Source organism: Terrapene carolina, unplaced genomic scaffold (assembly GCF_002925995.2).
Source record: "Terrapene carolina triunguis isolate 2854851 unplaced genomic scaffold, T_m_triunguis-2.0 Scaffold130, whole genome shotgun sequence".
Taxonomy (NCBI): domain Eukaryota; kingdom Metazoa; phylum Chordata; order Testudines; family Emydidae; genus Terrapene; species Terrapene triunguis.
In genome coordinates, this window is record NW_020664481.1 from 18,977,856 (window position 1) to 19,003,323 (window position 25,468).

The window sequence follows — 25,468 nt, forward strand, 5'->3', positions numbered from 1 at the left end:
TATTTATTGAAGGGTCTCTTCTCTGAGTGCTGAAATGTTGTACTCTTATTTGTTACAGTGTTATGGGGTCACTCGTGAGCAGTGGGGAGCATGCCCTGCTTTGTTATTGTAGGGTCTCCGCCATAATGCTGAATTGTGTGCGCTGATTTGTTACAGTGTTGTGGGGTCACTCGTGAGCAGTGGGCAGCATGCATGGGTTTTTTTATTGTAGGGCTCTAAATGGGAGCTGGGCTGCTGGCATCAAAGTTTTTAAAAGCCAGAACTGACACGTGTTTTGAAAAAGCATTCCTTAAAAAAGCCATGAATTTTTCACACAGATGTAAGGGAACAAAGTCAGGTGTTATAAGTCAAATTCTGGGCCACACAAACCTAAGCATTCCTTTAACAAATGAGGTAAGGAAGCCACGTTACCATGTCCTAAACACACCCTCCCCGGCCTTTGACTCTAAAAATACACAATAAATAAAGTGAGCAGATAACTGTTTATTATTGCACGTAATCCAGCAGAACTGACTTAAAATTCTGGCCGGTATTACACCGATCATGGACAGTACACATCTTGCAAAACCTGTGAAGAAGGCAGTCCTTGTGAAGAATGAAATGTATCTCTACCTTTGTAAGACCTGAAAAGTTTATCAAAATATCCTAGTCATTTTTGAAGGCATGCAGTTTGAGGTAAATCTGTTACTTTGCATCTAAAGAAACAAAAGCCCTAAGAGGCTGGCTCTCTCTCTCTCTCTCTCTCTCTCTCTCTGTGTATATATATATATGCGCATGTAGCCCCTTAGGGCTTTTGTTTATAAAAGCAAATCTATCTACTTTTCTCAGAACATTACTGGGAACAAAGCACATTACTGAGTGCACATCACATGCATACAAACTGGGAGAGAAATCGCCTTAGCATTTTTTACAAGATCCGGTTTTGTGCTTAGAGATAAATAAAGATCTCTTAGATCTCTCAATCATATATGTGGTTAAAAAAAGCAACAGGCATATTGAAACAGTACAGCTGGCAACTAAGTGCCAGCAAATGGGTCATAAAATTTCAAAGCAACTGAGCCTGGTGTTTACAATACATTTATATTTAGAAAAAGAAGACAGGTTCAAAAAAGATGAATTGCTACCCCCCTGTGCTCTGTGAAAGTTCCTAAGAGATACTTCTCTGCTTTCTCAGGGCTGGAACAGACACATGGTTTCCAGACAGGGATCAAATTAATTTCTCCTCCCACAATTAATACCATGTAAGTGCTACTGTGGCAACATTCCTGAGCTAAATATAGTCACAAAATAAATGTGGTCGGGGGAGGGGGGAAGGGGGAGAAAAGAACTATCACTCCTGTTTATCTGAATTTTATCTTCAACAACTGATAAATTATACCTAAACTGCACAGAGGATTTTACCCGTGTCTCCAATCTGTATTAACCCCTGCACATTTGCCACATTGTATCTCAAATCTTTACAGATTGGCATTTGGAACTGTTTTAATTTTTCCCTTTATCCATCAGTTTTCTGCCATTCTTTTCTCTCTCTCATTTTCTCCCAGCTGGTACTGTGCTGTGGGACTTCAGGGTACATGAGGTGCATGATCTACTGTAAATACATTTTTAAAATACCTTAGAAATTGATACAAAATACATATTGATTTTAAAAAGAAAGAACTGTCCAAGCACTCAGTCTCACACTAAACTGTAACTTCATCTGTGCCATCTTTATATGCTTGTATTGCTAAGGGTCAGAACATATTGTGAAGGAAATATCTCATTACAAAAGTACAGTCGGACTGTCAGTTTGTAGTTCTTTGTAAGGATTATTGCATATCGCTAAGGCCTCTATGTCTAGAACACCAGAACAACGCCTAGAATTGTCCCCTCTTTATTTTATTGCTGGTTAAAGCTTATGTGCTGTGTCTTTTTCAGCCGGAGGCCCAGATACGCTGGAGTCTGACTGGATCCCTTGTTTTGTTTTCTCACAAAAATACCTGACCTCTTTCATTTGAATGGTGCTGCATACGATTGTTTGGAAAATCCATTCCCTTTTGTTGGAACAACAAGGCCGGAAGGCCATGCCTGCAGCCCAAGGATGAGCGAGAGAAGACACTGGAGATGCGCAATAATGGCATCTCTGTATTTGGAAGCTAGTTGCCTCGTTTAATAGCAACTTACATCAGGTTCTGAATGCAACATTTAAACTGGGGTTGGTTTGTTTGTTTGTTTGAAACAAAGGAATTCAGGCCAAATATTTCTTCATAAATTACAGCTGTGGAGTAATTTGCTGCAAAATGATCCTATCTAACTGCTGGTGTCGTGGACAACTCTCAGCAACAAGACCCAGTGTGTGGGTGCTGCAGAGTCCTTAAGCGGACATGGTCTCCATCTGCTAGTATTTGCCCACTCAAGTGCCCACTGATTAACCCATCTGTCAAGCATGTACAACGCAATGCAACCTGCCTACTGGTTCTTCAGCAGCAGCGTGTGTGATCCAGCTATCTGGTCTGAGGATGCTAGCTGGCTTTACACTCAGCCCAATTTCAGTTGCCCCTCAGCAGGAAATTATTACGGAAGCCAGGAGAGGAAATGCTTTTGGTTTCTTCACCTTGGATGATATTAGATTCACTGACTTCCAACTATGGGTTCCCTCAAGGCTATGCCTTGTTAGTAAATACTTTAACCCCATTTCTGTAGCAGCAGGGGAAGCAGCCTAAGGATTTTGCTAACAGTGGATTGATAATACTCTTGGATTTAGTGGAGTGGTTGAACATCCCCAGCTCTGGCCTGGCTGTTATGAGTGTTCCTGGCTAACGTGTGCATTGTATTATCTCCTTGCGTTTACTGACATTCTCTGGGAAAATCTCTGACGCGGGGTCCCTCAAGGGAGTCAAAGAACACAGGGCACTTAAATGTACATGCTTCTACAACTACAGATAAATCCCTCTTCCCTGGCATGATCAGTAACTTTGGTGAGAACACTTTAAGGCAATGGCTAGTTCCTACGAAAGAAAGAACGAGGAAGGGTTGCAAAAATCCAGGCTTCTTTTTGTTGGACTGGAGAGGCACCCACCAACTGGGAGCAGTGATGCTAACCAGATAATCTGAAAGCTTTATTTTAAGGTTCATGTTTGTGGTGCAACTTTAGGTTCTAAAGTCCTCCTCTTTGATGTTTCCATATGTCCAAGAGTTTAATCCCTGCCAAGGTCCATGGTCTACATCAATGGTAACACCTGTTCTGGGCAAAGATCAATGGAAGAGTTAGTGAAGAGCAATATGTACAGCCATTCCTAGGTATGTTGTATGAGAGCATGAGGAGCTTCTGGTCAGAGGGAGTGTGCTAGGATGGCATGTCCCTTTCTGCCTGGATCCTTTATAAGGGAGGAAGCTGGGCTCAGTCCTTGAGACCGAAACACATGCTTCACATGCTGCAAGTTGTCTGTGGGCAGATTTGGAATGAACTTGAAACCTGGCCGCGAAGAGCTGCTGTTTATCCTATTGCAAAAGGCAGTAAAGACTATTCATGTATTTCCCCCCACAGGTTTCATTCACACCGTTGGAATAATGATTAATACATTAAGCTAAATAAAGCAGAGTGTAGCTGAGCTGTTTTAGCTACTGGTCGTCCCAACAGAACAGGAGCTTGAGTCAAACTTTGAATGGGCATGAGCTGAAGAAGGGCCTGTGAGCATTAGTTCAGGCTTGAGGCTAAGTCAGGACTAAGGTTAGGGTGAAAATTCAATAGTTTTCTTGCACATTTTCAGCCCAAGAAAAATGTGATAGAAAACTTGTGTGAACTTATGAGAGATTTACTGTTTGGGCCTGTAGCCTCACAGGGACTGCGTGCAAGATTTTAATGCCACCAAGCCTAAGCTAAACCTTCATCCCCATTCAGTGTCCAGACCAGTCTCTGATCCCTAGTTTAACCCTAATCTGAACCAGGCTAGCTCTACCACAGCTGGAAATCTTACTCTGTAAATCATGCTCATCTAACTGGGGTGGGAGAGGGAGGTTAAAAATATATCATGTGACTTACACTCAGTCAAAACAGTTCAGATTTGAATGTTGAAAAACGAAGTCCCACCCCCATGAAAAAACAACTGACCAAGAATTCTTCAACTAATGTTTTTGATAATGAATACATTTGAGAATCCCTATTGGTTTGCAAACTAATTGCAAACACAGAAAGAGGCGACACTTATTGAATAAATTATTGGCTGTGAATTATTGGCACAGCCGGCAAAGTTGGCCATTTTAAAAAGGAAGAAGTTGGAGTCTTTCTTTAAGGAAATATATTCAAAACAGGAGCAGGGAATTTTCTCCCACTGAACTCATTTCACTGTTTCATTTCCATGTATATGTCGATCTTACCTTGACTGAGGGGCACATCATGTCAGAAAATGTACAAATAAGATGGCCAGACCAATATTCAATAAGATGACCATGCAGATCATGATTGTGTTAGGTCCCTAAGGGAAAAAATTCAAAGCAAAGTATTAACCACCATGATTCAAATGCAGACATAGCTACAGTTCCCTGAGCTACCACCCAATTCAAAAGACACTTTTAAACCAATTTCTTTCAAAAATGGGTGCCTAAGTCTAGATACCTAAATAACTGGCCTAATTTTCAAAAGTGCTGAGTATCCAGCAGTTCTCACTCTTGTCCTTTGATTAAATCTTCTTCGCTATGTGACCAGGCTGAAAAGACCATGGCAGTCTCTCTGGACTTGTGCAAACAACTAGTACAATTCATTTCAAGTTGTTTTTCAAAATTCCATTGCCTCTGCCACAAATTGTCCATGTTTGCAATGTTGCTGTTTTTAAGAAGAAAAACACTTTATTTTTGTTAGATTGTCTTAATTTGGGACTAGAACAGAAAATAGCATGTTGAGAAAAGAAAAGCCATTTTCTTGTGATATTGATTTTCCGTCATTGTTGTTTTGTTGTATTATTTGATGTTCCAACACTGCCATGAGGCTGGGCAAAAACAATTTTAATTTCCTTGTAGGTTGAGAGATAGATGAAGCACACGCTTATTTTACACACCCACATCTGATGTGTGAAAACTATTCCAGGAATAGAGAGAGACAAAGGAACATTTTAAATACAATGTTGGACAATAATTTTCTGTGTGACAATCTCTTTTTCATCCAGAGGCAGGACTGGCTGTGAAAGTTACTTTGGGAGAAAAAACAAACAAACCCCTCTTACAAATGGCTATGGGATCCAAAAGGGAACTGGATGCATGTAAATGATTACATTGCACAAAAGCCAGAAGTTGCGGATCAATTTTGGTCCCTTTGTGTCACGCGTGTGAATTGCATAGCTAGACTGCAGCAGCAGTTGGGGTTACAATGACCGGGGAAAGGAAGGCCATTACCTGAACTGGGGCAGGAGAAATGAGCTGCTAACAAAAGTCATCAAACTGAATGCATATTACTTTCAGGCTGAAGAGTAACTGGATTCCTTCCCACTTTTATACAGTAACCTGAGGCTGTAACGATCAGTCACCCTCACATGCTTATCATCAGGGCCGCCTCAGACCGGATCAGAATAACTTTTAAACTTCTGCCTTCAAGCCATGAGCCCAAACCACAACCCCAGATTCAACTGCCCCCAGGACGTGGGATCCTGATCTGCTGGCCAGTCCCTTCCTCTCTAGTGGGCAAACTTAAACCTGGCATCAGAACACAATCAGGAGCTTCAGGGAACATTCAGATCCCAATTTCAGGGCAGGGGCCTGTCCCACTATCAGGGAGGAATGACAGTCCAGTGGTTAGGGTGGTAGCCCGGAGCACAGAAAACCTGCATTCAATTCCCCACTCTGCCACAGACTTCCTGTATGATCTTGGCCAAGTCACTTAGGCCAAGATTTTCAAAAGCAACTAATGATGCTGAGTGTCTGAAATTTGGGGAGCCTAGCTTGAGATACTGGAAATAGGCCTGATTTTCAGGGGATGAGTGTTCAGCACTTTCTGAAAATGAGGGCCCTTTACATTGTCTCAGGTTGAGGCACCCCAAATTGAAGCATGTGAAATCACCAGTTACTTTTGAAACTCACAGTTGGTCTCTCTGTGCCTCAGCTCCCCATCTGTAATAACACAGAGACATTGGGGGGTTAAATATAGTAAAAAGATTGTGCGGCGCTCAGGTACTATGGCAACGAGGGCCATAAAAGTACCTTAGATAGATTATGTGGACAGGGGTTTTGTGATGTGGGCATCCATCCACTAGGCCACTATGATGGCTTTAGACCACGTTTCACTTGATACAGGCTACCAACCCATCTCGTGGTAACAACGGCTTTTGATTAGGAAGAGGTAAGCCAATGAGGATAAAATAAGAACCCGCCCTTTCAATCACCCAAACCTTGAGGCAGAAAGTCAAACCCAAACTTCATATGACAGTCAAAACAATTAATATTTGTAACAAAGGATTCCAAGCACCTCCTTCACCTGAGACTGGAAGCAGAACTATCTTTAAATCAGATGAGAAACACCATCTTTGTGGTATTACTGGTCCAGCTTAACCCTGCAGACACTGGGAAAGCCGCTTCTTATGAGGGTTCCAGCCTAATTTCTAGGCCATAAAGGTTTGAAGAAGCCTCTGAAACTCTAAGTATCTAAACCTTCAGACCCTTTGAAGTTCACCTGTTAATATTCACTGCCCAGTTGTTCCAGATACAAACCAGTGAACTGGAGGTGAAAGGTCAATTCCCAATCTCCTGAGCCATCCTGGTCACTAGCAGAAAACCTTGCATTAGGAATGGATAAAACTATCCCAGAGATCTTTCATAGTTTCATAGATTTTAAGGCCAGAAGAAACGCTGGGGCATCTGGTCTCATCTAAAGTTATATTACATTTAAATTACCTCCAATTAACCAAGATACTGGCAAGATGCTTCACTAGAAGTTGAACTCTCAAACCAGCCTTCCAAAGTGCATGTGCAGATTTTGTACCCACACTTGCACGTGCAAATTGGTGAGAGGTGTGCAACCACCCCAAGAGAATGCACAATTTCAAAGGCAGCTTTGAAAATCTGGCCCCACACGCATAAAATTCCCATTCTAATAAGGCTACCATGCAACATCACCTCTTCAAATTCATCCACTTCCTGTGTCACTGCTTCAGGGGAAGGCTCCTTCTTAGCTACCGCTGTAGGTTCAGGTTTAGCCAGAGCCTTGGTCTCAGTCTTTTGCTCAGGCTTGGCTTCAGTTGCAGCTTCTGTTTTCACGGCAGCCTTGTGCTCGGCTACATGGTTTTGCTTCAGCTCTTGTTTATGTTTGGGCTCTGGCGCGGACTGCTCTGGTTTAGATTCTGCTTTGGGCACTGGTTTCTCTTCAGGTGATGGTTCCTGCTGAGTGATGGGTGTGCCTCCCCTCCTCTGAAGTTCTGCTTTGTGTTCAATAGCCCTCACGTCAGTTCTTGGCTCTGGGGAGACCGACTTGGTAGGTGATTTGGGGACAGGGAATGGTTCTTCCTCAAAGTCCAAGGGGGGAGTGACTGGGGAGGTCCTCACTGCATAGCTGTGATAGCCTTGGTATAATTCGACATCAGGTTCTTGCACTATCCTCTGAAGGGGCTTGATCTCCATCTGGTCTGCTGAAGTCCTGGTATTGCTGAGCCGAATGGAGTTCTGTGAGGCAGGTCTGCTACTGGCTGCTGCCTTCTCCCCATGTGCCAACAGTGCATTGGATGGTGTGCTGGGCCTACTTCCTGTGAGGCTCCCGTCTCTGCTGTGATCCCCATTCCAGTTGCCGGGGCTGAGGAAGCCATCCCTCTGTGAACTCTGCTTTGCCCGCTTTGCCTCCGGCGGCGTTCCAGCAGGACTCGGAGATGGCATTCGGGCTGGATTTTCCTTGCGGTGGTCAGAGTCTTTCTCGTGGAGCTGAGGGTTTTCTGGAGGGGTTGACGGTGGTGGTGATTTGGTTGGTGGCAGTACCGCTTCCATGTTCGCCACATTCTCGACATTCTCAATGATCTCCTGGAGCAGCTTCCTCTTCTGGTACTCAGGGCCTGGAGGAGAAGAAAGGAAGAGATGTTCAGCATCCTCTATGAGTAGTTGGTCACCTTCTGCCTGCCTCTTGGTTCTCATGAGCTAAAGGGTCGACGTGAACACATGCTTAAGGGCCCCTTCCGATTCTTGTTATCATGTGGGAACACAAGGGACCTACTTTTCTGGTGCTCCATGACCTGGCAACTGTTTTTGAGGGTGCAAGTTTGTGCCTGCATAAAACTGCATCTACATTTTTGTGTCTGCACTTCACTGCAGGTGCAAATACTACACATCAAATGACCTGATTTGTAGGTACAAACAGGAAGTTAGATTCTCTCTACTAATATGCATCACAGACCCAACTTTGCCACCTCCCAAACTAAATATCTGAAAATCAGGAACAGGGGGTTTTCAGAATCATAGACATTATAGATGGGAAAGATCCTGTAGTCTAGTTGGATTGGCCGGGATTGCTCTCTTCAGTTAGAAGCAGGACCTGCTCACAGACTGTAATGTCTACATTGTCACTTTGCCAAGATCCTAGCCTAGGATAAGGTAAACAAGAGAGAAAAAGTGGGTGAGGTAATATCTTTTATTGGACCAACTGCTGTGGTGGAAGAGACAAGATTTTGAGCTATACAGAGCTCTTCTTCAGGTCAAGGTAACGTAACTCACTCTGCGTGTGCTGGATGGTTCCTGCAGGCCTCCTGCCTGTACTCGGCCATGTGCCGTTTCTGACATGGACTCTATATAAAGCACCAGGTTCAAGTAACTAAGCCTTTACCTTAAAATATTCTGAAGCCCACTTATGGGGACTGTCTAGTTCCATGGGAGACTGTCTAGGTCAATAGTTTGGATGTGACCCAGCAGGAAGATTGTGTACCACCCATACTATATTTTTAAGGACAGCCCTGATTTTATGGGTTCATCCTGTGTTCTGCAAGGCCAGTCTGATACAGGCACCAGTCGGTGATTCAACACATTCCTATCTGAAACCGGCACACAGACCCTGCAGGGTTCCACGGAAAAAATAGATAATATGCAGAACGACAAGAAGGTTCTTCCCTCTTAGAGAATATTATTGTATTTCATTCAAGTTCCTCCCAAACCGGCCTTTTGTTGCATTTCCCAGCAGCTAAACAGTCCTGCTGCATTTCTCCGAGTGACTTAACTAGCTGGGACTTTTACTGAAGATGACACCCCGTTCCAGGTTAAAGGATACACTGAAAAGGCCAAGAGAAGATTCTCTCCCTCTCTGTTAATAAACCTGTCAACTAAAGAAAAATCCCAGCTATTCTAGGGAGAGGGAAATAAAAATTCTCCCATACACCTTTGTAGCTCCTTTCACTCCTTTCACCCAAGAAGCAAAACATTCTTTACAAACAATCAGTATCACAATCGCAGCTCAGTCGAAACACAGTGAGGTAGCTGCTGTTCTCTCCATTACGCAGATGGAGAAGCTGAGGCATAGAGATAGAAGGTGATGTTCCCAGGTCACACAGTCAGTCACGTGAAGAGCTGGAATAGGATCCCAGAGTCCTGACTGTGAAGAGTACATACCCACTGGTTTGTACTTGACACGGCTCAGCTGTGCCTTGACTGCCGCTACTAGCATGATGACAGCGAGTGCGTGTACATGCACTGGCAAATCAGTGTAGTCATAGCCTCAACCTCACCTTCCTGACTTTCTCCAGATCCCTTCACTCCCCTCCTTCTGAAACGAATGTGAATGTCTCTCACTCTTATATTCTTTGTTCTAGTCACTTGCCCTAGAAATTTGTTCCATGCATTGATTTCCCTTTGCCTGAAGAAAGGACTTTCTGACCATCTCATGTGAAAAGAGCCAGGTTGGATTTTCTGCAATACATCTAAACTCCTAAAATCACCGTATGTTTTCAGAAGAGATTCACCACACATTGGAAACAGACACTTATCTCTATCTCTTACTTATCCCTTCAAACAGGCAGCTAAGGGAAAACTGAGACAAGGAGCTATAGGTCAAAACAAAAAGTCATTCCCTGGCTGGACTTCCCTGCACCTGTACAGGGAAAGCCAAATGAGTCATCCAGGCAAAAGGGCCTGCTGTGACAGCCAAGTGTGTAGATGAAGCCTGGCTCCGCAGACCTGTGCAATGTTCAGCTAAGTGACCTCTGGCATGGAGATCCTGTTCAGAACAGCAGAGCAAAGACCCATCACAATTCCACAAGGTGACTCCAGGCTTTAGATTTCACTCTGACGTCTGACCTCATCTGATTTGCTGGTGTCAACACAGCTTAGATCATTGTTTGCGTATCAGTAAATCTTTGCTTCTCGGTAGCCCTGCACAAAGACTGCACAGCAAGTCCCCACCAAACAAACCTGCTTACATTTTGAAGTACAGTAGTACAATCTGGCCTCTTTAAAACAAACAACAAAACCCTACCAACCCAACATGCCCTGCACACGCTTCTCCCTGTGGGGAGATGATGAAAAAAACAAACAACAAATAGATGCGTGGTCACATCGCTTAAAGCACTGCTGGAAGGTGCGATACCAGGGGGCAGAGTGCAGGAATCTGAACAGAATGGGGTAGAGTCGTTGGCCTATGCCAGTTGTCAAAGGGCAGCAGGCAAAGGTGAGGATGCAGGGATGGTACTTTGGCCCCTGGTCTACAGGAGGGTGGTTATTGTTACTGATATTACAGTGGTGCCTACAGGCCCCAACTGAGATCAGGGCGGCATTGTGCTAGGTGCTGTACATGCACATTGTAAGAGACGGCCGCTGCCCAAAGCACCTGCAGTCTAAATAGATAAGACAGACAAAGGGTGGGAGAGGACACAGAGGCACAGAGAGAGGAAGTGATTTGCCCAAGGTCACATAGCAGTTTAGTGGCAGAGCCCTAGTGCCCTATGCAGGAGACCACATCATGTTCCCACTGGTTGCAGCTTCCTTCCACTCCACATGGTCCCAATCCAACACCCCTGCTAAGAATCCTTCTGAGAGGTGGTGGAGAAGATGGAGTCTGTTTCGTCTAGTACAATTGCCAAAAAATCCTGCCTACACTAGAGCAAACAACCCGGATTTAATTAGAGGTGGGTGCCTAAGTGAAACATGTTTGTGGCTATTCATCTGAGTAAAAGACTCTATTCACTCTGAGTTCACGCCCTTTTGTGGTCACTTTCTGCCAGTATTTCAGCAAACAAGTGTGCTGGCCGAGACAGTGAATTTTAAGGGACTATTCAAGCATATCATTCATGTAAAGCAAATTTTACATTTGTAATCCTGACTATTCAGACCAGAAACTTGATTCCAAGAGCTCTGCTTAGCTGGTCAGGGAACAGAAATACTCCAGGGGTCCAGTTTGCATTTTGAACGTCGAATGCAACATGCTGCCTGTGACTGATCAGCAGAGCAAGAACCACTGGCAGGAATTACTTGGCGAACCATTTTGAACAATGAATTTGTCAAGTGTTTGTCCAGCACCTAGCACAATGGGGTGCTAGTCCACAACAGGAGCTCCTAGGTGCTGTGGTAATACAAATGATCAATAATAATTCGAGCCAATCTTAAGCTGCAGTCTAGGAACAGACTGAAGCAACACACATTAAAACATTATTTGCTCTGAATTATGCTTTTGGCTCCTGTTCAAGCCATGCCACCTACAACTGTCTTTGGAAGCAGCATCCCCTGTGTGGTTCTGCTGATCCTGAGAGCTTCTGGGGAACACAGAGGTATGTAGCAGAGTATGTGCTCCAAAGGAACAGGGCCTTTCAGGCTCCCTGCAGTGGACTATCTAGCCGTTCAATCTCTTTTTCTCCCTTCCTCCAAGTATTAACTGAGGTTTTGAGCCTGGCCTGGAAGTTGATTGACTCCTGCTAAAAAATCAGTGGTGTGAGCAGTATGCTGCTAACTCTGGTCTGTACAGGGTGACTCCTACCAAAGGTGGGGGTAGGGGAGAAGTATAGGATTTATTTTAGCCACCCTGCCCTCCCTGCACGCTCCTGTCAATCATAAAGAGACCCATTCAGGGCCATTTATTTCTGGCTGCAACTAGATTATTTGGAGGCCATTTCACCAGTTGTTCAGTCTCCTCAAAATAGCGCCCAGCGGCCTCCCCACCCGCCTTGGGTTCCTCGCCTCTCAGCTGGTGCCGTCTTCTCCCTCTGAATAATTCACACAAGAAAAATCAATCTCACAAACATGCCGGCACTCCCCACCTCTCTCACCCTCCGGCGTTTGCTCAGCCTGTGCCTTGTCGCCTGCCTCTGAGTGCGACATTTCAGCGAGGCCCTTTCCCTGCGGGATTTTTGCCCCTTTTTGTTACACCCGTGATACTGGCTGGGACACTGTGCAGAATACTTACTAAAGGGCTGGTGCGATTTGCACTGGCAACGTAGGCACTCTTTTTGCACCCGTCTAAATGAACAGCACTTTGAATTTCTAACTACTTGAGTGGCACCCACAAAAGAGGGGCAGCCCTCTTGGGGTATGTCTTCACTGCACAGTTACCAAGGCCCCTATCTGGGTTTTAGCCCAAACCCCCCAACTGTCCACACAAAAAAACCTCTGACCTGTGTTTGGAGGTGCTTTAAGTCTGGGCTGGTTGGCCCGGCTGAGAGTGTGGGTTAGAACCTGAGTGCTTCACTCAAGCTGGAAACTGCTCACTTTGTAGTGAGGATGCAGGCAAAATCACTCAAGTAACGACAGTCCTCCAATGCTTTCCCATGATTCCACCCAGGGAATAGACAAGATCTCACACAATTGACATAATTAACTGGGAATGACTCCTAGAGCCTCTCAGCACAAAGAAAAAATGGTTACCTGCCTTTCGTAACTGTTGTTCTTTGAGATGTGTTGCTCACGTCCATTCCATTCTAGGTACGCGCGTGCACATGTGCGTGAACATCAGAGATTTTTGCCTTAGCGGTACCGGTAAAGCCGGCTGTAGCGCCCTCTAGATTGCCGCACTTATGCCGCGGTATATCCCTACACCCTCTCAGGTCCTTCTTGCCGACAACTCCGACCAAGGGGCAGGAGGGCGGGTAATGGAATGGACATGAGCAACACATCTCGAAGAACAACAGTTACGAAAGGTAACCGTTTTTTCTTCTTCAAGTGCTTGCTCATGTCGATTCCATTCTAGGTGACTCGCAAGCAGTATCCATGGAGGTGGGCTTGGAGTTCATCGTCGTGCAGCTTGTAGTACAGCTCTGCCAAAGCCGGCAGACCTTTCAGGAATCGCCCCTGCTGGGTCAGTGCGTAGTGCAATGTGAACATATGGACGGATGACCAGGTGGCGGCCCGACAGATCTCTTGGATCGGCACCTGTGCCAGGAAGGCCACCGAAGTCGCCTGTGCTCTAGTGGAATGAACCGTCACAACCACTTGTGGGGGCACTGTCGCCAGCTCGTAGCCCTGGCGGATGCACGCCGTGATCCAAGACAAAATTCTCTGGCCTGACACCTGGCAGCTCTTCATCCTGTCCGCGACAGCAACAAACATCTGCATAGGGAACGGCCGCATTCTATCGCCAGCGCCCGTCTGACGTCCAGTGTATGCAACCTGCGCCCCTCATCTGATGCGTGACGCTTTGGACAGAGGACTGGTAAGTAATTGTCCTGGCCCATGTGGAACTGGGAAACAACCTTGGACAGAAAAGCCGGATGTGGGTGCAGCTGGACCTTGTCCTTGTAGAAGACCGTATAGGGCGGCTCCGACATGAGCGCCCTGATCTCGGACTCCCGCCGTGCCGACATTATAGCGACCAAGAAGGACGCCTTCCGGGGAAGGAGCAGGAGGGAGCAGGAAGCTAGGGGTTCAAAAGGAGGGCCCGTGAGCTTCAAGAGCACCAGATTCAGGTCCCACGGGGGAACCGGGTCTCGGACGTGTGGGTACAAGCGCTCTAGACCTTTCAGGAATTGTGCCGTCATGGGATGGGTGAAGACAGAACTGCCCTGAAGTGGAGGGTGGAATGCAGAAATGGCCACCAGGTGCACCCTGACCGAAGACAGCGACAAGCCCTGGAGTTTTAGACGCAGCATACAATCCAGGATGTCCTGCAACGAGGCCTCCTCAGGACAAACACGCTTATCCAAGGTCCAACATGCGAAGCGTTTCCACTTGGCCACCTAGGTAGCCATGGTGGAAGGCTTCCTGCTGCCCAGCAGGACCTGTTGGACCGCTGCAGAGCACTCTCGCTCGTCCATGTTAGACACAGAGCAGCCACGCCGTCAGGTGCAGCGACGCCAGGTTCAGGTGCAGCAGATTGCCGTGGTTCTGGGATCGCAGATCGGGACGGAGAGGTAACTGCAGCGGGTCGGCCACCGAAAGACTCAGCAGCCTGCCGAACCAGTGCTGGTAAGGCCACGCAGGGCAATGAGAATGACGCACGCTCTGTCTTGCTTCACCGTTAGCAGGACGCTGTGGATAAGCGGCACTGGTGGAAAGGTGTACATCAGCGCTCCCAACCACGGGATCAAGAAGGTGTCCAACAGGGAACCCTTGTCCCCGCCGTATATGAAGCAGAACACATGGCACTTCCTGTTCTGCCTGGACATAAACAGGTCCACCTGGGGAGTCCCCCATCGTCGGAAGATCAGATTGACCACTTCCGGATGGAATGACCACTCATGGCGAGAGGAGAAGGCCCTGCTGAGGCGATCTGTCAGGATGTTCCTGGTTCCAGGTACGTGAGCGGCCACCAGGTGGATGGCATTCTGCACACAAAGGACCCAGAGGCTGAGCTCCGCTTGCCTGTTGATGTAATACATTGCAGCCGTGTTGTCCATGAGGACCTGCACCACCTTGCCTTTCAGGTGGGACAAAAATGCCTGATAGGCCAGGCGCACCATCTTGAGCTCCCTGACGTTGATACAAAGAGCTAAGTCGTGCTGCATCCAGCGACCTTGGGTGCTGAGCTCGCCCACGTGGGCTCCGCAGCCCAGATCTGACGCGTCCGAGACCAGAGTGAGCGACAGTGATGGGGACACAAAGGGAATCCCCCGCAGCACTGACTTGGGGTCTAGCCACCAGTTCAAGAGCGAGAGGACGTGGTCCAGCACAGTGACTGCTCGGTCTAGAGGATGCCTGCTGGGAACGTAGACCGTTGCTAGCCACATTTGCAGGGGTTGCACATGAAGCCGGGCATGCCTGACCATGTACGTGCACGCTGCCATGTGGCCCATCAGTCGCAGGCAAGTGAGGGCCGTGGTGATCGGATGTCTCCTCACGTGGGCAATGACATCCACCATGGCCTGAGAGTGTGTTTCCGGAAGGAAGGCCTGGGAATTGAGAACCACTCCGATAAACTCTATGCACTGGACCAGTGTTAACGTGCACTTTTCCGTATTTATCAACAGGCCCAGGTCGCTGCAAGTGGAGCATACCAGATCGAGGCTTCTCCGCACCTGTCCCAGAGACCTGCCCTTGATGAACCAGTCGTCAAGATACGGAAAGATCTGGACCCCCCGGCGTCTGAGGTAAGGCGCTACTGGCGCCATGCATTTCGTGAACACCCTGGGGGCTGAGGACAGGTCGAATGGTAGCACCATGAACTGGAAGTGGCGCCCCGCCACTATGAAATACAAGAACCGTCTGTGTCCTGGGAATATGGAGACATGGAAATAAGCGTCCTTTAAGTTGAGAACGGAGTACCAGTCCCCTGGATCCAGGGAGGGGATAATGGAGGCCAGGGAGACCATGTGGAACTTCAACTTCTTGAGAGACTTGTTGAGGCCACGCAGGTCCAGGATGGGTCTGAGGCCCCAGGTTCGCCTTCGGGATTAGGAAGTATCGGGAGTAGAATCTTCTTTCTTCCATGTCCCGAGGAACTGCCTCCACAGCCCCCAACTGCAGAAGCTTGTCGACCTCCTGAACCAGGAGTTGCTCGTGAGAGGGATCCCTGAAGAGGGACGGGGAAGCAGGGGAGTGGGAAAGAGGTATATTCACAAACTGCAGGGTATAGCCCCGAGCTACTATGTCCAGGATCCAGCAGTCCAAGGTAACCCGCGACCAGGCCGAGTGGTAGGGAGAAAGGTGGTTGAGGAAAGGATGGGCAGGATCTGGCCAGCTGACTGGGGAATCGCTCTCAAGTGCACCCTCAAAACGATCGTTTTTAGCCCCCCTCGGGTGCTTAGCAGGTCCGGGCTGGGCTGGGGAGAGAGAGGAGGAAGGGCGGCGACAGCTAAACCCGGTGTCCCTTCTCCTTGCATGCCCAACGAACGAAGGGTAGCCTTAGTGTCCTTCAACCCGTGTAGCCTGGTGTCCGTCTGATCGGAGAAGAGCCCAACTCTGTCAAAGGGGAGGTCTTGAATTGAGGCCTGCATCTCCTGGAAAAGGCCCGCCATTTGGAACCAGAAGTTGCGTCGCATAACCACTGCCAATGCGACAACCCTCACTGCTGAGCTGCTGCGGTCCCTTCTTATACCAGGGTACCAAACTCCTGAGCCTGACCCCAAGGAAGGGAGTCCTGGAACTTCTGGAGGCTGTCCCAGAGGTTAAAATTGTATCGGCCCGGCAGGGTCTGATGGTTTGCCACCCAAAATTGTAAGCTGACTGTTGAATAAATTTTTCTGCCAAATAAATCAAGTTTCTTGGCTTCTTTGTTCTTGGGGGTAGAGGTAGGGGGGACCTGCTTGTCCTTCTCGTTGGCCGCTGACACCACCAGCGAGCACAGGGGAGGGTGGGTATACAAGCACTCGAAACCTTTGGCCGGCACAAAGTACTTTTTCTTGGCCCGTTTCGAGGTGGGTGGGATAGAGGATGGGGTCTGCCACAGAGCCTTAGCAATCTTGAGGACCCCATCATGTACCGATTGGGCAATCCGGGGGAGCGTGGAGGCTGAGAGGACATTGAAAAGGGTGTCCTCCTGCTCCGCCATCTCCTGCACTTCCAGCCCCAAGTTCTGGGCCACCCACCTGAGAAGGACTTGGTGTTCTTTAAAGTCATCTGGGGGGCTGGCCCTGGAACGTCCCACGACCGCCTCCTCCGGAGAAGAGGAGGAGGCCCTGGCTACCAGTGGAGGCGCCGAGGGTTTGGCAGCCACTGGAGAGGAAGGTTTGGGGGTGGGCACCGGATCCTCCACCCTGACCTCAGAGCGAGCTTCTGGTACCGGACCTGGTGCCGGTGGGGCTGTCGATCTTCGCTCTGACATGGCCACTGATGCGTGCTGCGAAGGAGGCATTGTCATCACCAGAACTCCCCATGCTCCCCAATATGGCCACTGTGTTGGCCACTGGCCTTGCTGCCACTGCGGTGCCATGGACGGCAGAGCAGTTTCCGGTGCCCAATCCCATCATGGAGACTGAGGCAATGGGCTGAATTGGGCCTTTGCACCAGAGGAACCACTCTCCAGCGACCAGGAAGGAGCCGTCGACTCCTGGGTCTGCTTGCTGTTTGTGGCTACTGGTGAGCGCTGGCCACACGTAAGTGACTGGTTGTTATACTGGAGAGAATGGTCCCACTACCAGGGAGAACTGGCATCGGGGGGAATGGTGCTGTGGAGACCGGTAACACAAGGGGGAGCGGTCCCACGCTGCCGGCGATCAAGACCGACCTCTAGATGCGGATCAGCGAGAGGGTGAACTGTGCTCTCTCTGCGCCTGGGTTTGGGATGACGACGGTGCAGGCAGGATGGTGGGTCCCAGTCTGCTCACCAGAGTCAGTGATGGACCTTTAAGAGGGCTAAGAGCTCCAGCTGCAGAGGCAGGCTTGTGTTGCTCTGGAGAAGGTTAGCGGACAGGCCTGGTCTCTCTATTGGATGACCCCAGGCCTTCTTGCTTGGCACTGGCGGGTGCTTCTTTGCCTTCTTCAGCACCAGTGACAGCGAACGTTGCCAAGAGGAGCTGGGCGCCGGTGGCGCACTGCGCACAGAGGCCGAAGTACTCAGTACGGCCTGCGCAGAGGGCTCGGAAGCCGGGCAGGCAGCGAACTCCATCAGGAGAGCCCTGAGGCGAATGTCCCTCTCCTTCTGGGTGTAAGGCTGAAAGTTCTTACAGATTTGGCAACGCTCCTTGATGTGTGATTCCCCCAAGGCAGCTGTCGGGGTGGGGGTGTGTGTGTGTGTCATTCACAGGCATAGGTCTGCCACAGACCGAGCAGGGCTTAAACCTGGGAGCTCGGGGCATGCTGAGACCTTAACTATCAGCTAACTATGCACTTAACAACTACTTAACACTAACTACAATCAAACAAAGGCCTGAAGGCATGAAGTCCAATGGGAGAAACCGCTAGCTCTTGACAAGCAAGAGAGGCGCTCTGACTGACCACCATGGCAGTAAGAAGGAACTGAGAGGGTGTGGGCCGGCAGTGCCTGATAAATCGCGGTATGAGCATGGCACTCTAGAGGGCACTACAGCCGGTCCTTTGGGTACCACTGAGGCAAAAATCTCCGACGGTCGCGCACATGGGCGCACGCACACCTAGAATGGAATCGACATGAGCAAGCACTCGAAGAAGAACCCCGAGATATGCCCCCAGGGATGCATGGTCAAGTGCAGAACCAGTGAGGACACAGTAACATAGGTGTAGCTTTGCTGTGAGGATGCTAACAGCCAGGCTAGGCTAATCAGGGTGCTGAGACTTGCGTCCCAATCCCCCAAGCTAACTCTGCAGTGAAGACATACCCTTGGGAACGTAGCTGTGTAAGTCCAGGACTCCTCTCACAAGAGCTGGGCAAATAATGGACTTTTCAGTTCACTGATCGTTCCGAAAAATCAGGACAAAAATTGTTTCAAGTCTAACCAAAAATGAAATTTTTTGGAGTTTTCAGTGAAGCAAAAAGTAAAAAAAAAAAAAATCATTTTGGCTTGAAAGAAATATTTTAGTTGACCCAAAATGAAACGTTTGGTTTTTAATCTGAGCAGTGCTTGTACATTTTTGCATTTAAAAAAAATAAGACAGAAATGTTGCAATAAAAAGTCATTTTGACCCCCAAAACTCAAAACATTTCATTTTGAAAACATTGACGTAAAAGGTTTCAACTTTTTCAGATTTTTTTCCATCTGAACCAAACTGACAAAACGGACATGAATTTGCGAAACTTTTGCTATTGCCAAAAAGTTTCATCCAAAAATTTTTACCCAGCTCTACCTCGCACCCATAACAGAGGGGGAAGGATGCATCTACAATGAGACATCACACTGCCAGATGTGTGCAACCAATCATGGCCTGAATCCGGAGGAGACAGCACTGTGAATAGAAATGACTGATGTGTCACGTGATGAGAAGTCATGGGAGTTACTGCCATGGGTTGAAACCATGCAAAAGCGAATAAATGACATTTATTTTCTCTTTGTGTACATGTGATTTCTGGGTCTTTATTTGATCCCCATAAACTCAAGTCTGCAGATAAACTGGAGGTTGTTGTATTATTTAAAAATCACGTACTTAAAATAAAACTCAGTAAAAGAGAGAGGAACAGCCTGACATAAGAAAGATTGACATGAAGAAATTCCATTTGTATAACACTTGGTTGGAATTTGATTGCTAGTGGGCCAGATCTCAGTTACGCTACGTTTATGCCCTTTTAAACTGGCAGAGTGGTATAAAGGGATTTGAGTGTAAATGAAAATTCAGGCCATTACAGTTTTGTTTACAGGTGCATGTTTTCCTGGTAGTGTTGTATCATTTTGCTTTTCTGTACTCCATTCTCTCAATAAAACATAATTTGCATTAAAAAGAGAGCAAAAGAAGGAAAACAGGAATGCTAATAAAATATTAGAAGATGCAAGAATCTGATGTGACTCTAAATTCAAAAGGCATTTAGCTGATTCAAGCATTTGAGGTTTGAAGCAGGAATGACATGCTGTTTCAGCCCGGGGGCGGGGGGGCATTTTGCAAAGAGTGCACAAATTACATCATGGAATCACCACAGATGCAAAAAAATCTAAATATATACTTAAAAAAAACCCCACACTGGGAATTCCAATTTCCTCTTACATGCATGCTATAAATACCCTGGTGTGTGCTGGGTGAATTGTGGAACCATAAGTGACAGCTGACAGTCTCATGCTGGGATCAAATGAGCTATTGTTAACTGAAGCGTCATATGTTGGCTCACACACATGCCAACGTGTGATGGTGCTTCCCAGCTTAAAGCCAGCTACAACAGAATTGACCATGCTTTGGGTACCCAGGAAGTCCTCCCACAGAGTGATGTATCTCGGCTATTAAAGCCAGGGACAACAGAAGTCTGCAGGGAATTTGGACAATATCTGTGGGGATTTTTCTCCTTCAACCTGCAGAGTTTCTCTCTGTGTTGGAGAGGAGCAATTTTTCTTTCCTACTGTGTGTCCTGTTTTCATGTTAATACCAGAGATCATTGTAATCCTCAAGGTATTCAAACCAAAGGAGAAGTAAGCATCACAGCCTACTGGTTAATGAAGGGGATTGGGAGTCTGGACACTTGGGTTCTATTCCCATCTCTGCTACTGATTTCCTGTATTACCTTAGGCAAATCACCTAGCCTCTTTGTAAATTCAGGCACTGAGAGGTGGAGTGACTTGCTTGAGGTAACAAAACAAGTCAGGAGAAAGATGTCAGAGTTAGGACCGCAAGTTGTCTGCACTAGCCACTAGATCTGCTCCCTCAGTTGACAAAGTCAGGTTTACAAAACGTAAGAAGAATGCATTTCCAGTTGGCTGTAGTTCGGGAAAGTTTCTGGCATTTATGCTCAGGTTCTAGTAGTAAACATCACATCTATTAACTCCCTACTGCTCGATCTCAAGAAATAGCCTGCCAAGGATTTTCTTAACAGAATAATCTGCATCTGTGGGAAGAAATTAAATAGTAACGAATGATAATATTTTGCAGTAGTAACTTTCTCACCGCATTTTATAGGCATTAACTAGCTAAACCTGACAACCCCCTGTCCAGTGTGGAGACACATGAAACTATGAATTCCTCTGGCAAAGCTGGGCCAACAAAAATCAAGGTAAAGCTCTTCAAAAGTGCAGGCCTGCATACGATGAACTGCTCCAACACCCAATGCACAAGCAGTGGGTTATGGGAACACAATTGGGGCCCAGGCAAATCTGCAGCCAGACCTATAGAAAGGGCGGGGTGAATTGGGGGGTGTGTGCGAGCACCAATTTCTTTAATTCTTTATTTGCTTCTTTTCCTCCAAGTCATGTTTAGCCCTTGCTGACCTGGGGAGCAAAAAGTTTTTGGAAAGTGTCTTGGGTCAGTATCACTGAGTAAACTGGCCAGTCCACATTGTACCAATGGGCTGCGTTCGACCCCCTGGGAAATCGCAAAACACTCCTCTGCTCTTCTCAGCCTCTGTTCCTCTTGCACCCTCCCGCTCTCTGCTGATTGGGGCACAGCACCTGAGGATTAAGTAGAAGCTGCTCCCCCAGCTTACCTGGCTGATAGAAGTCTGGAGATAGTTCCCTGGCCATAGTCCTGGCTACGCTCGATTCACTGTTAGCTGCCTGAGCTGCTTGCTCAGCTCCATCTGCCTTGGCTTTGGCATGGGAGGTCCTGTGAAGAAAACACCATCATGACATTAAGTATCTCCCGAAGCTATGATCAGCATGGCCCAAGCACATGGCATTGGCTACACAGAGAACACTGAAGAATTAAAAATCTGGCACCTCATTTCCCAATAATCCCTTTGACAAGTGGGCTGAAGGAGCAGTGAAAAGTTTACCAGCCAACTAGTCATTTTCCTAGGATGTTTCCTGCCACCCCTACTGCCATAGACCTGGGCACCATTACGTAGTTAAAAACAGACATGATTATTACCCATCGACAGGTGGCAAACTAGCACTGCACTAAGCTAACCCCACCTGCCAGGAAACAGAAGCCACCCAATGGAAATGAAAATCCACAGCCTATGGACAGCCAAGCAAAACGGAACAGACTGGCAAATAAGTTAGTTGCACAACTGCTTAAGCATAAAGAACATCCGAAGAAGTGGGTTGTAGCCCACGAAAGCTTATGCTCTAATAAATTTGTTAGTCTCTAAGGTGCCACAAGTACTCCTGTTCTTTTTGCGGATACAGACTAACACGGCTGCTACTCTGAAACCTGCTTAAGCATAGTGTGTGTCCACATGCACACCTAGCTGTGCATAAGAATAGGGTAACGGTGCTTGCAAATATGCCTAATTAGCCAGTAATTATGCTAACAAACGGCACAGCTCTATTGCATGGCTTCCACACCTTCAACCTTGGGGACTTGGAGAAGGAGTGCCCCAGCCAATTACACCTGCTGTAGTGGGACACGGAAGGAAAGGCCCCCTCCGAGATGTGGCATCCTTGCAATTCTGTAGGATGGGATTCCATTTCCATAGCCAGGGAACACCAAGGAACACTCCTTTCCCCTACCTTTTGTCAGTTTGTTTGTATTTAAAATTATAAGTTCTTGGGGCAGGGACCATGCCCTCATATGTGTCTTGCACAGTTTGGGCACTTATACAATGTACATGACAACAACATTATGGCCTAAGGGCCAATTGCAGCCTCAAAAGTCTCGAGTGTGATACACAGAAAAATTCATCTTTCCTGAATAGGAGCAGGCTATGGAACTGCAGATCCCAGCATGCAACAGTGGGCAAAGTTTGGCAAGTTCTGTCCTGAATGCCTCTCAAGTGACCATAAAAGAAACAAGAGTCCAGTCTTTCAGGCAGATTCCCCTATCCATACCAACCTCCAGAGCTGCCCTTGTAATATGAAAACCACCAGCGGTGGCACAGATGTCTCCTCTTCCATACCTTGGCTTCTTGAGTCCTGTAGAGAAACATCTCCTGCTTGCTTCATAAGGCTAACTAAGTTATCTGTCTGTCTGTGATATTGCTAAGATACCTAGCATTTTGGTCCCTATGATCTTCACATGAGAAGTTAAGCTAGCTTTGGAACAAAGATGCCTGTTTAGTATGAATAGGGTGACCAGATGTCCCGATAAAATCGGGACTGTCCCAATATTTAGGCATTTGTCCTGATATTTCACACTCCAGTGGGTTTTTATTATTTTTTTTTGCTCCGCCGGTGACCCCCTCCCTCCCATGTGTCCCGATATTTTCTTCCTCTCATCTGGTCACCCTAAGTATGAAGCTGACTTCAACAATGAAATTGAGCCTTCAGAACAGAAGAGACCAATTCTGTGCACACACAAGCCACCCTGTTCCATCCAAGGCTAAGAATACTTGTTTTCCTAACACTGTCGTGAAGACCAGATTTTCAGCAGCTTCCAGAATCACACCAATCCATATTCATGGATATGTAAATGTGCATATACAAAACCACATGTATTTGTATGCATAAGGACAGTTAGATGTATGATTATCGATCTGTATGTGTAAACATGAATACTATTAATTACAAGCATTAATTCAGCCTTGCAATAGTCTGTGAGCTAGTTAAGTGACATGCAGTGATCCTTTTCCCCACACTGATACACAGACCCCTTTGGGGTGAAGTACAGATGCTGTTTGATGGCACACAATGGTAGAGCAACATCTTAGAACTAGAACCGAGGAAAGATACTGTATTCCATTGAGACTGCAAAGGGAATTTTAGATAAAATGTAATCACGAGAGTTTCAATTTAGCCAGGACACCAGGATTAATTCTCTTTCACCAAATACCCATTTACATATGCATGAGGGGGGAGGGTGTTGGCGCACACAAATATTGCTGGTGCAATAAAAGAGGCTGCTCAAATTTTGCCCCCAAGTTTCTTTACGATGAAAAGCGAAGGAACTTCCATGATTCTTGGTTGCAAAGATTATGGAAAAGAATTAAATGGCTAGCACGTTCCCAAAACTTCATGCTCAGCAATGCTGTAAAATACCTGTGAACTAGAAGGGCATTCTGACTCTTAACATGCAAATGACCACAATATACATCCCCCCTATGCTTCAGAATTCCTATATCTGGAATCATCTCCCTTTATGTTGAAAACAGGAGTCATCCTATTGCTTACATTTACCCATCATCTTCCTTCTTAGCTTGTAAGCTGAGCTGTCTCAGATAAAAATTGTAGAAAACTGTTTTTCTGTCCAAAATTATTAGAGCTCCTGAAACATCCAGAGACACTAGCTGATGAGACAGAAGTCTGCAATTTTAAACCTCGACTGCATGCAGGAGATCACGGGAAGCTGTAAACAGAGAAAGTGTCTCCTTTTTTGGTAGCATATAATCAGTGAGATTAATTCCACTACAATCTGGGGAGGGCCTAGTGGCATATTTATGTGCTTTTCGTGCCTGGGGAATCAGGGTGGATTCACAGTGCTCAGCGCAGAGCCTGAAAGCAGCCTTCACCTTGCAGAGAGGTGCTCCTTTTAACTCTCCAAAGCAATGCTCCGGGAAAGAGTGCAGCTTGACAAACACTAACAGTTCCGCTCTTGCACTTGGATCCCAGAGGGGGCAATCCAAACAGGAGTCATCCTATTGCTTACATTTACCCATCATCTTCCTTCTTAGCTTGCAAGCTGAGCTGTCTCGGGTAGTTTTCTACAATTTTTGTTTTTCTGTCCAAAATTATTTCTCGCACTTGGATCCCGGAGGGGGCAATCCAGAGAAAGAAGCCCAGGCTTTGGCTACTAAATTAGGGTGGGAATCTCAGCACTTGCCCTACAGTGTCTGAGGACGTTGTCTGCCCCATTGATCAAGTGGTTGAAGTTGCATGCTTGGGGCTAGAACGGGCCACCCTTGTGTGTGTTGGTGAGCGCTCATTCCCTTGTTGTCCCATTGAAGAGGATGGGCTAGATCTTCTGTTCCTCCAGCATAGGGACAGAGGGGCTTTAAGCCACCATTGCAACTTCCACATTCCTGAGCTTCTCTTGGCCCTTGTTTTAAGTCAGAGCTGCCTCATGGCCACCCTAACTTATACTCATCATGCTGTGGCCATGTCCCCTTCCTCCCCCAACACACCCTCTATGCTGGGGGCTGCGAGAGAGGCAGTGTAGAGCCATTCTGAGGTACCATGATCCCCAGAGGCCATCTCTGCTAGGTTTACTGTCGGTAGAGTGGCATGAAGAGGCTGGAGCAGAGCACAGACTCTGGTCCAGTGGGATCAATTGTGGGAGCATGTGCTTGCCATGGCTAGGGAGGGCTGCACAAATCCAGCCCTTGTTGTGGTATCTGGCTCCTAACCAAAGCCCAGGGTTTGTGAAGAATGGGGTATTGGGATGTTCAGTAGCAGAATGTCCAAGGGAGAGACATATGATAGAATAAGAAACAAACATTCTCAGACTGGGAGACATCAGGCAGGCACATTCCTATTTGCAGCCACCTCAACTTGCCATTCTGGGGGCTAAATTAGATGGAGGGTCACCTCCCTATCATCAGCAGCCTGCTTGCCTTTAGTATATTGTGGTATGGGCTAACATGATAGTGGGGCCTCGCCCTTAGGTGATTAACTTGAATGTACTTTTAGGGAACTAAAACTAGGAACCAGCTCTGGATGTATTAGGGCTTGTCTACACAGGGACATTGAGGATAATTAATCCAAATTAACTAAAGATCTGAATTTGAAGTGGATTAGTTAAACTGCTTTAAAAACCC

At 47.1% G+C, this 25,468-nt stretch overlaps 1 protein-coding gene across 2 annotated transcripts in view; it reads right to left on the minus strand.

The window, feature by feature from the left end:
- Nucleotides 1-463: 463 nt before the first annotated feature.
- Nucleotides 464-25,468, minus strand: part of JPH2 (junctophilin 2) — a 68,248-nt gene continuing 43,243 nt past the window's right edge. The window contains exons 3-6 of one of the 2 annotated variants that reach the window (XM_024206975.1): nt 21,323-21,441; nt 7,081-8,003; nt 4,357-4,454; nt 464-3,218 (exon numbers count right to left, since the gene is read on the minus strand). In XM_024206975.1, the coding sequence (XP_024062743.1) occupies nt 4,374-4,454; nt 7,081-8,003; nt 21,323-21,441 (1,123 nt within the window). In that variant the 3' untranslated portion in view covers nt 464-3,218; nt 4,357-4,373. Of the gene's footprint in view, nt 3,224-4,356; nt 4,455-7,080; nt 8,004-21,322; nt 21,442-25,468 lie in introns of both variants that reach the window. The other variant, XM_024206976.1, reaches the window with a different exon arrangement.